At 33.5% G+C, this 11,817-nt stretch overlaps 1 protein-coding gene across 2 annotated transcripts; it reads right to left on the bottom strand.

The window, feature by feature from the left end:
* Positions 1-1,527: 1,527 nt before the first annotated feature.
* Positions 1,528-4,638, bottom strand: LOC100499702 (uncharacterized). Of its 2 annotated transcripts, NM_001251667.2 has the most exons (6): positions 4,467-4,632; positions 4,186-4,242; positions 3,889-4,092; positions 3,654-3,713; positions 2,885-3,011; positions 1,528-1,990 (listed from the first exon to the last, which is right to left on the bottom strand). In NM_001251667.2, exons 1-6 carry the CDS (start codon positions 4,479-4,481, stop codon positions 1,902-1,904), a joined length of 552 nt encoding a protein of 183 aa, NP_001238596.2. In that variant the 5' UTR covers positions 4,482-4,632; the 3' UTR covers positions 1,528-1,901. The 2 variants fall into 2 exon arrangements, with proteins under 2 accessions (NP_001238596.2, XP_006605303.1); XM_006605240.4 differs by having other exon boundaries at positions 1,686-1,990; positions 3,889-4,242; positions 4,467-4,638.
* Positions 4,639-11,817: the final 7,179 nt, after the last annotated feature.

Below are 11,817 nucleotides of genomic sequence, written 5' to 3'. Positions count from 1 at the left end.
TTCAGAAACCTAGCTTGATATTTATTTGTTGAATCACTCATCATTCTGTCATGAGTAATTGTGATTCATAGTTATACTTTTCATATTCTTCATGTTTGTTCTGTTATGATAGCATTTCATATGACACATGGATCAATCCTTTCTTACGAATATAAATATTTGGTGAATGGATGAATCTGCTATTCACTTTTTTCTAGCTGAGACCAAGAAGGATTTTGCACCCAAAATTATATATCCTGTTTGAGTTGCCTTTTCTTGTCTTGAAAATTAAAACAAGAGCCCTTATTTGCCATTGTTCATAATTTTGAACCTCCGGAAAAAACTAAAAAAAAATCAAGAAAAAAAGCACGAATCTTGAAGTCATATACATATATTGTAGGTGGAAAGGGCCAATTACTATTAGCCAACCTTCTCCTATAATATTAAGTTGTGTTAAGGTACTTCACTGCCCCAATTCCCTGCATGGTAGGTGCAAAAAGTCTATCGATGTTTGGATCTGACAATGGCCAACAAGTTGTGTTAAGGTAACATTCAGGCATTCATTAGGCTTCAGTTATACACCTCAATGGCCAACAAGGGTGGCATTTCAATTTTTGTGCAGCCCAAAAGAGGCAATCACCAGTTGTTGCTTAAAAAAAAGGTTTTATAAAATAGTCATAAACTGAATGAAATTAAATTAAAAAATCTCAGAAATATATATATATATATATATATATATATATATATATATATATATATATATATATATATATATATATATATATATATAAACCTTGAAGGAGTCGCCTGGTGAAATGGCTTGTTCCCAGAACCAGGCACAAATGGAGCGATCCATACGGTGCCCCGAGAGCTGTTTGTCTAACATTCTCTTCATATGAAATAAAAAAAACTCAAATTAAAATCAAAGCACCAAAATTCCAGCAAGTAGAGCAGATTTAAAGCGTACGAATTGAAAATATTTTTCACTGAGAAATGAAAGTTATAAGATGGGACAAACAAAATTAAAAAAAAAATTGTCATATTTAGGGATAAAATAATATCACATTAATTTATGGCAGTTTATTTAAAGTCTTTAAACTTAATAATTGTGAAATGACATTTATTTTTTAATTTCATTTTAAAAAATGATATATTACCATTAATTGAATATGTTAATCTTTTACTTACTTTTATAAACATTATATAACTATTTAAAAAAATATTTACTCATCTGCCATCCCCTCCAAAATCTAATCCTCAAATGTATCTTTAATTTTTTTTTTATTATTATTTGACAAAATATTGTATTTGTTAAAAGTGCAAATAATCTGCAAAATAAAATTATAGGTTTTGGAAAGTATAAAGCACCATCAAATGGATCAACAGATCCACCTAATTAAAGATATTAAAAAATAGTGTCACGGGTGTATTTCGCAAATTGTTCTTTGAAATTACCTCTATCTGACCAGACGAGTATTTTCGCTTCTTGTTAAATCTTTCTAAATTTGATTTAAGTTGTACATATATTTTGGTCAGTGAAACAATTGTGACCAATCAACGGTGATGATGCAACCTCGTAATTTATAATTATCCTTCAATTTCCAAGAGTCAATATCCTGATTATATGCCATAAAGATTTATTGCAGTCAATACAGAATATAAATCTTAATCCTTCGATGCAAAAAGAATACAAGAAAAAAACATGATTTACACCTACAAAGAACTGTTTTACTATGTAATTTGATCATCAAAGTCTCATTCAAGCCATTTCATGTAAAAAGTACAAAATTTTGCATTTGCTATATCAGTAACTATGCAAGTTTGATCAATCCAATTCGATGCTCCTGGCCGAAATAATCATGTACAAACTTCCACCGCATCTCAATAATGAACGGTTCAACTTGCATTTCCATCTTTGACGATCAGACAACACTGAACGCTGACTGTAAGGTAGATGAGAACCGAGAGGCAATTGTCTGAGAGGCAAATTGTTGAATCTGCTTCTTGGCATCTGAAAAGGCAACCAATATGTTTTAGCCATTGCAAGTTTCTCCATTAAAGAGGAAATGGTATATTCATTTTGAGTACGAAGAGAGATCCTTCCTGTTGGGTATGAAGGGGACACACAGAAGACAAGAGCTAGCGTAGAACCACTATTCTCAAGATGTGGAGTAAAACTAGCCTTATAGAAAACTCCTAAGGCATGTATGTTTCAGAAATATCCAAATTATTTGAAACGAAACATGTATTCATGGCAAGTAGGATCCTATTAAACAGATGCGATGCAGACAATATTGATACAATAAATAAAAACAATACCAAGAGTTCCTAATCCCACCAAAACAGGGTACTGCTGCAGGGAGTTGTTCCCTTTCACAAACCATGTACAATATCATTCCAAAATGGCGTTTCTTGTTACTTAACCAAACCCCCTACAATTATTTCTATAGCTATAAGAACAACATCTTCCAAAGCATTTTCGTACCAAATATCACAATCCAACCCTAGGAAACTACAATTCAGTTGTTAAATGGCTCATGTTGAGGCCTAATGGAGCCCTTTCACCCGCAGGGAATTGACAAAAAGATCATAAATTGCTATTTGACAGATAAAAGATGAACTCTAAACACGAGTTATCAAGTAGTCAGCAGTCACCCTCATATGTCAACAACTTTGCAAATTATAGTTTGCATTTTTCAAAATGAGATGAGAAACAAGCGCTACAAGATAAGTTTCCATAACTTCAAGATGACATATATGCATATCATAAAGCATGAAAATGTCTTGCACTCAAAAAATTTGCATCTTACTATATGCAGACAATTCCTCCAACCTAAACCAATTTTGCTATATTAGGAGAGTGAGAAACACACATTTTAAGAATATTATCAATAAACTTACTGACCTTTTTTGCATTTGGTAAAACCAACAATATTTGCAATGCTAAGGGTCAGACAAACTCCTACAACAAGGAGATAATCAGCTTGAAGCCTTATGAGTGAGAATATAGCCAGCACAATCCACAGAATCGCCTGTTGAACAATACAAATAAAAAATAAATAACATTTCTTATGCTGAATATAATTATGATTATATCTTTTGGGAAGTGGGTTGTATCATAACTACAAGCAATGTTCTTAATGGCAGATGGTGGTTCATGGAAGCAAGCAAAAAAAGCCCATTAAAATATGTTAAATAGTGTAGCAGGTTAAGGCAGAAGCATGGTGGCTATTAGTAAAAGCATAACACAAATGAAAAATACAAGAAACTGCACAATCTAGCAAAAAAAAGAAAAAACTAACTAGTGTTAAAGAACAATAAACAAAAAATATCGCAATTCATAAACTTTAAAGACAGCACTATTGCCTAAATAAACAGAGTAGAAACACTAACTACAAGTAGCAACACAACCATGCCATGTTAATTCATAGAGTTATTCTCCATCCCAACCCAAATTTTATGGAGAACTGATTACTTTATTCTGAGCATTACAACCTATCTAGCATACAATTTACTCTTAAGCAACACATGCCCCATGTCAATGAATCTGATCAAGCAATAATATTATATAAAGCCCCTATTACTGGATCTGACAACAACCACATTTTGACTGTAACTCTGTAAGGATCAAAGAGGAATGTCACAGCATGCAGTAGTCAATCATATTATCTTACTGTAAGATACAGGGTCCACCAGAAAAGCCATGAGTCCTTCTTGTTCATCCGAGCCAATGACTGTAGGGGAAAAAAATCAATATATGTCAGATGCAAGCACATATCTATAAAGAATTCAGCGCCTGTTCTTATGCTATGTTCTGATTCAGCAGATACAGTACATGATAGAGAGATTATTTCAAAAATAAGATTACACCACAACAACTGATCTAAACAAGGAAAACTGAATACCTACCTCGTGGTCAAGACATTCAAATTTCCAAACACTCTCACCCAGATCATTAATTTCATTCCACCACCTCAATCCAACTAAAATTCGCCCACTGACATTCTTGACTACCCAAAAATCAAGGGCGGCAAGAAGGACAGTCACCACGAAAATGATGACAAAGTTATCAATAAAGAGGGCCGAGAGAATGTAAAATGCCAAGGCTGCAGCCTGAGAGGATACAAAAAACAAAATATGCCTTAATAAAGTGAACATGGCTTGCATAAAAAGATATGCTAAAGAGCACAATTGGGTAAACAAAACCTTGAAGAGGACATGAAAGAAGCAAGTCCTGGGATTGGCGTAGTTTTCACCCACAGGCTGCACACACAGGAAAATCTAATTAATCACCTAAATCTGAAAATTGAAAAATTGAGCAGAAAATAAATGACTTTACTGAATCACCAGAGGAAATTAAGCGTGTGATTAGATTTTCCCCCAAGGAACAAAAATCAAATCAACTCACTTTCGAGGAACATACCAAATTGAACGAAGCAACCTTAGATTAAACCAGATCTAAGAATTATGCAGAAATGTTGACTCACCTGGTTGGGATCCATGAGTGCAGATGAAGCTTGCAAGTAATCAGAGACGTGGGAGCAAGATCTTATACTCTGCAAAGCAACGATTTTCAGACCAAAATTTGTTCCCAAAGCACAAGTACTTGTGAGTAAAATCGCATTAACCCCTTCCCTTGTATGGACTACGGAGAATTAGGGGACTTTTTTTTTTTCCTAAATGCAAACATATACCAAAAAGCGTTTTGGATTGGATTGGGCTTTACTTGAACTAGTATTGGAGATGGGTGGGCCTGGAGATAGTGGGTTCTGCTCGCTCCCTCCCAGGAAATTGCTATTTATAACTTCACATTTGCTACTCAAACCTCATGTGCTTCAAAAATAATTTTGTTCTGAAAATAACCTTTTACAGAAATGTGATTTGTTGATAAAATACACAACAAAATCATGTTTCCATTATGTAAGAGTACGTATAAAAAAATACACTATGAAAACTTGATTTTCAATAAACTTTTCTTAAAAATCACCAATTTTAGTGAGTCTTACTCTTAAATTAGGAGAGAGAATAATTAAATAAGAAATAAGACCCTACAAAACTGGTGATCATTAATGTTTATGGAACTGTCCAGCCATCAACAATATTACATGTGTCAAGAATTATTGCATTTTTACCTTTTTTCCTTTGCATTTAAAAAAGAAAAAAGATAAATGAACACTCAAAATGCTAATAGACACCTAATGAGAGAGAGAAATATATAGGTATTATAAGATTTATGATATAATTTGAAGAAAGAGGAAGAGAGGGAGAGAGAGAGAAAAAAAAAAGGAGATGTGGGTGGATCAAATGAAATTGAATTTTCTAGATGCTAAGATAGGTGCCTTCTGCATTGTGCCAATATTGTCAAGAGGAAAATACTGCACATTGCTAGCTCAACAGTTTCTTAATCTTCAACTAATTACTGTGAAATTATCCATTGACACATAAAAAGTGAGAATCTATCGATCAACGAAAAACCTAGAGATTACAAGTCTGCCAGCACACTCATATTCAAAGTTTGACATGCATATTTATAATAAGTTTAGCACTACCAGAAAACACTGAATAGCGACCGAAATCAACGACCAATAAAAGTTGGTGACAAATTGCAACTGCTTTAGCAACTGAAAATATCATTAGTCATTTGCCCAACTTAGCGACCAAATTGGCAAACACATTTTCAGTAGCAATGCATGTAATCTCTCATTTGGTCACAATATGGTTAAGCAAAATGTTTTTGAAAATACTAGCGACTGACTTAGTGATTGTAGTTTAAATTGGCTTAGTAATTTTATTTTGGTCATGGACACTTATGAATATTGACTGAATTATTTTCGGTCACAAAATAACAAAACATTTTTTTTCTTTAGCGATTGATGATTGATCATGGTCTAATAAGTCCTAGGTATAGTATTAATGATTGACCAAGATCCAATAAAACTCAAGAGTAAAACTAAGGATTGATTATGATATAATATGTTCAAGTGTAGCACTGGTAATTGATTATAACCTAATAAGGTTCAAGTGTAACACTAATATTTGATAAAGATTTAATAAGGCCTAAACATAACACTAATGATTAAACAAGACTCAATAAAACCCCAAGTGTAACACTTATAATTGATCCAGATCCAGTAAGTCGCAAGTGCAACACTGATGATTGACTAGGGATCAATAAGGCCTTGGTGTCATACTAATGATTGACCAAGGCCCAATTAGGCCCTAGTGTAGCCCCTAATGATTGGTTAAGATCTAGTTAGGCCTTAGTGTAACATTGGTGATTGATTATGACTCAATAAGACCCAAGTATAACATTAATAATTGACCAAGACCTAATAAGACTCAAGTGTAACACTTATCACTGACTAATGCCCAATAAGGCCTAAGTGTAACACTTATCATTGACCAAGAACCGAGTGAAATATTGATGATTGACCAAGGTCGAATAAATCCTAATTATAAGCCTAATGATTGACAAAGACCCAAGTGTAACACATGATTGAGCAATGCCCAATAAGGCCTAGGTATAATATTGATGATTAACCAAGGCCGAATAAGATCCTAGTATAACATTGATGATTGACCGAAGCCTAGTATGACCCAAGTATAACACTAATGATTGACTCATGCCCAATAAGGTTCAAGTGACTCATGATTTACTAAGGCACAATAAGGCCTAAGTACAATATTGATAATTGACCAAGGTCCAATAAGGCCAAAGTATAACACTAATGATTGATTATGACCCAATTCTGGCTCAAGTGTAAGCCTAATGATTGATTATGACTCAATAAGACCTAAGTGTAACACTAATGATTGATTAAGATCCAACAAAGTCCAATTATAACACTTATGATTGACCAAGACCCAAGTGCAACATTGATGATTGACCAGGACCCAATAAGGTGTAGTACTAATGATTGACCAGGGCCTAATAAGGTCCCCTAGATGTAGCACTGATGATTGACCAAGGCCCAATAATACTCAAGTGTAACACTAATGATTGATTAAGATCTAATAAGGCCCAAGTAGTGCAACACCAATGAATGACAAAGGCCTAGTAAGTGGTAATTGCTATGCATACTTGGTTTTTGAACTTAAATCATATAGCAATTATCTCATTTCTTCTCTTGTAATGCTTATTTTGATCTCAATAAAGTAAGATTTAGTTTTCTTTTAGACTTTTAGTTTAATGAAATTAATTTCAGTGAATTTTGTAGTTTTAATTGTGTTTTATAGAGTTTTGGTGCATCAATAATAGACTGGAAGATATTTGAAGTTTGAAGCATCTAGAGGTTGTTAGAATTAGTTTAGAAGTTTTGAAGGCGTAGCTATTAGTTGTTATTTATGACTAAATTTTGTATTGAATATTTTCATTAAATTAGCATCTTTCCCCCAATTTATGGTTCTTTTTGTAGGAATTGTACATATTTTCATGTTTAGTTTGATTTTATACAGTAGATACTCCCATTTTGTGAATTAATGTTGAAACCACTTCAATTTCAAGCCAAAAGAAGATAAGGTCCTTGCAATTGGTGTCTCGTTAAGTGAGGCATATGCGCTTAGTGAGTGACATCCGCTAAGCGAGGCACACAGCTTGCTTAGCGTGTTGGGAAACCCTAGAAGAGGATCATCCAGAGAGATGCGTGTTGCGCACCACCAGCTCGCCCAGCGAGTCATTTGTCCCTTCTCGCGCTCAGCGCGCCCAGCTCGCTAAGCCAGATTTCACTAACTCACGCTTAGCAAGCCTTCAAAATCTGAAACATCAATGAGCCTTTAAAACACTAAAGTGGGCCTAAAAATAAGAAAGAAGTCGAAAAATAAAGCAAGAGAATAAGCTAGAACGACAGAGCCTCAACCTCCAAGAAAGTTTAGGTTAGAGGAGTAATTTTAGGGTTCTAGAGGTTGGAGGAGACATCCTCAACCATTTGTAGCCTTAGTTTTTCCTTAAAATCTATCATTTGTGCTGAAAGTTGCTAATTTGTAATGGAAGGCTAAATCTCTTGTTGGGAAGCTCTGCTGAACCTTTGATGTCATATTCTTTTACTATCTATTTAAAGTTGTTTTTATGTGTTCATTGCTTCTATCTATGCTTATTTCTGTATGCTTGTGACTTGATCACCCATTTGTATGCATAGTTAGGATTTTTAGTACTGGAAAGTGCTTTAAAACCTTAGAACTTGATAGAGCAAGCTAGAAAACTGTATGTCTGGGGACATAGTGCAGCAATCTAGTCCTTATTATGTTGTAATCGTAATGCAACTCTTTTAGACTAAGTTTGTTGAAGGATCAAGGATGAGGTTTAAATAGAGTTAGTCCCATTCACTCGAGGGATCTTGGTTTGGGTAGTTTTTCAGCATAAGAACACTAAAACAACGTTAAATAGAGAAAAACATTTAGCAACATCAAAGTAAGTTCAGTAGAATGACCCAACGCTTGTTACTTGACTGTTTTACTTCTCAACTTTTAGATATTTTAATTTGTAGTTAATTAGACTTTTAGACAAAAACCTTATTCAACATTTACTTGCTTTATACAAATGTTTGCTCATTGAACATATATTTTCTGAATGAAACAAGTTCCATGTGATTCGATACTCGGTTCTTATCGTTCTATATTACTTGTGTGACTTAGTACACTTGCTAATTAGCATCACGGATTACTCCCGAACACTAGTTAATTGTTTCCCTTGCCTAGTATTTTGGCTCAACATGCACCTTAGGCTTCTGCATAGCCACTTACTCCAATATTACTTTTGCATGCGTGCTCAGTGCGACATTCTAGGCTAAGTGGACAAGCCTTTATGCATTGATGATGGTGCAACTATTTTGGACCTATTTAAGCCACTTCTAGCATTATGATGGAAGGAAGCCTCAACCTAGGGTTTTGTGTGGCAGCTAAGGAGCTCTCATCCTCCATTTTCCTTTGTTGAGGAATTAATGTACTGAGTTTACTCTCATGTAGTTAATCTTCATATTTATTCAGTGTTTATTCCTATGTTATTACTTCTTTCCATTTTGATTGCTTGTTTTATGGTTTGATTACCTTAGCTTTAATTCTTTTTTTATTGTCATTGGAAAAATGCTTAAAAACAGAGTTTTGAATAGAGCATCTAATGAATGTCTCATCTAGGGACAAAGGGATGCTTATTAGTATAATTAGTGATCAACTATATGAACTTGTTTCATAGTCAAAATGTCATTGAAATTATTTTTTTAACTAAGATCTGAGAGTGGTATCTAATGGGTGTTATGTCTCGGGATGGAATAGCACTTGTTAGCCTTGATAACTCCTTGTTCTTGAATCCAAGTGGTTTAGCTTGACTTGCTAAGGGATTAAGAGTTAAGTTAAGCTACTTAAACTCTTTCAAATGAGGAATCATGGTTAAAGCACCATAATGGGTTAGTGTAGCATTAGAGTGAACATTGGATAAAAATAACTTTTATAACTACATATATTGTTAACTTAGTGTAGTCAAATCCTTAACATTTCATTTATTTTTTCATATAGCTCATTTCGCCCACCAATTGTTTGTGTTTTTGCTTACCTTTAATTTATTTTGTTTTTAGTTTAGAACCAACTTTATTTTTTGTACTTTTACATTTAAAACAAAATCTCCATTGCCTACAACTTGAATTTGCATGAATAGCTTACACAAACAAGTCTTATAGATATGATAGTCGGACTTTCCGTTTTATACTATTTGCACGATACTTTGTATGTTGGCCATGGATTCAATAGTAAGACCCAATAAAAATTGAGTAACTATATAAATAGTATGTTTTAAACTATTTAATGTAAATTAAAAATACAGTTTGTATATTAAAGTTTTTATTTATTATAATTACAAATTATATAAAATAATTATTTATCTTGTGATATATTCAAATTAATATACTAGTATTTAAATGATATTTTATCAAATGATAAAAAAAATATTTTACCCGTGACTAAAAAATGGTTGTTATAATCAGTGATTGATTATACAGTCACTTTTTTGGGTGACTAATAATCAGTTGCCATATCTAACTGGCTCTCTTTCCCAATTTTTATTTTAATATCAATGATTGAAAAAACAGTCACTATAATTTAATATCAGTGACTGATTACTTGATCACTCTTTTGGGAAACTAATTATCAGTCACCATATATAACATGCTTTTTGATTCACTATCCAAAAAAATAACCAGCTCTTTTTTTTTTTATTTCCCACTCAGTGTCTAGATTGAAAAACCCAAATGGATAACGAAACAGATCCATAAAACACTAAGGAAACATAGCTCTCGTGTCTTTCTCACTAAGGAAACATGTTGCGTAATTGGGGGGGAAGGGCTATGTCTCTCTCACATTGTTATGGGGTTGTTTGATTTCGAAAGAGGATCGAAAGGCATAGAGGGGTTAGGGTTGTTTGGTGTGGATTGAAAGGTTCAAAGAGTTTGTGACGTAGAGAGATTGAAAGGTTCAGAGAGGTTGTGGCGTAGAGAGATCGAAAGGTTCAGAGAGGTTGTGGTGACGAAAGGTTGGGGTTATTTTGTGTGGATCGAAAAGTGCAGAAAGGTTATGGCGCAATACAGGGGTTAGGATTGTTTGGGTTCAAATAGGAATATAGGATTGCTAATTGCACAACACACACACACACTCTCTTAGGCTCTCTCTCTCTCTCTCTCTCTCTCTCTCTCTCTCTATCGTCTAACATTGAAGGGGTTGTTTGGTTTTGTTCTTCACTGTCTCTTTGATATCAAATCTTTAATTCCTATATGGATTGAAGTGCATAGGAATTTCTTCTTTCAACCTTTCATTCATTGAAGTTTACAAGTTTGTGGCTTTCAAACAATTATACGGGGAATTGTGTGGCTAAGGTGAGGATATTTAGATACATGAATCAGTTCATTAGGGTAAATGGATAAAAATTGTATTCAAAACCTCTTCCAACATTGCAAAAGCTAAACAAGCAGCCTCTTGTACTTGCTTGTTATCATCCAAAATTCTTCTTAGAAGACCCATAAGAACATTATCAAATTGTGCACAACCGTTAGGATGCCCAATATCCTAAGGCCCAAATTCAAATTCAAATTCAAAGAAGACCACCTTGAAATGAAAACTATACAACAAATTGCTTTATACTTAACTATTAATTGCTAAACTTTTCATATAGGTGTTATATAGAATACTTGTGTCACGACCCACTTTTGGACCATGAGCAATGCACCAACTATAATTTCCTTAGTCTCTCACTCCAAATCACAATTAAAAGATTAACCAAAAGGAATTACCAAAAATCCAATAGAGTTTCCCCTAAAAACAGGATAAATCCCATATTAAATAACATGTGGAAACATATCATATATCCATAGAAATAACTATATATATATATATATATATATATATATATATATATATATATATATATATATCCAACAGTTAGATATCAAGGCTACAAATCACAACATAGACCCTTGACATACTATCCAAAATATTAACTAGTAGTGATGTTGGTCATACTTACTAATCATCAAAGTGTCTTAAAACATCATAATTACACCATAAACATATCTATAAGATAGGATCATCTACATCTCAAAATAAAGGGACTTTTTCTATATCTATTACAATCATTATCCCTATAACTGCATTATACAAGAGTAAAAAAAAAAAAATACTCTCTATCAAACGCAATGGATACCTACCAAAAAGATAAACAAATTCCTAGGTAAATCAGTAAATCCCAGGAAGTCAGCTACTGAACTACTTGTGTATCCGAGAAAAAAATGAAAGAAGGAAGTAAGTCACGTAGATTTAGTGAGAGGATAAAATACAAAGCGGACATGAAGGATAGCACAA

Source organism: Glycine max, chromosome 20 (assembly GCF_000004515.6).
Source record: "Glycine max cultivar Williams 82 chromosome 20, Glycine_max_v4.0, whole genome shotgun sequence".
In the NCBI taxonomy this organism is placed as follows: Eukaryota; Viridiplantae; Streptophyta; class Magnoliopsida; order Fabales; family Fabaceae; genus Glycine; species Glycine max.
Note: the sequence above shows the minus strand (reverse complement) of the source record. Positions and strands in the feature narration are given on the sequence as shown.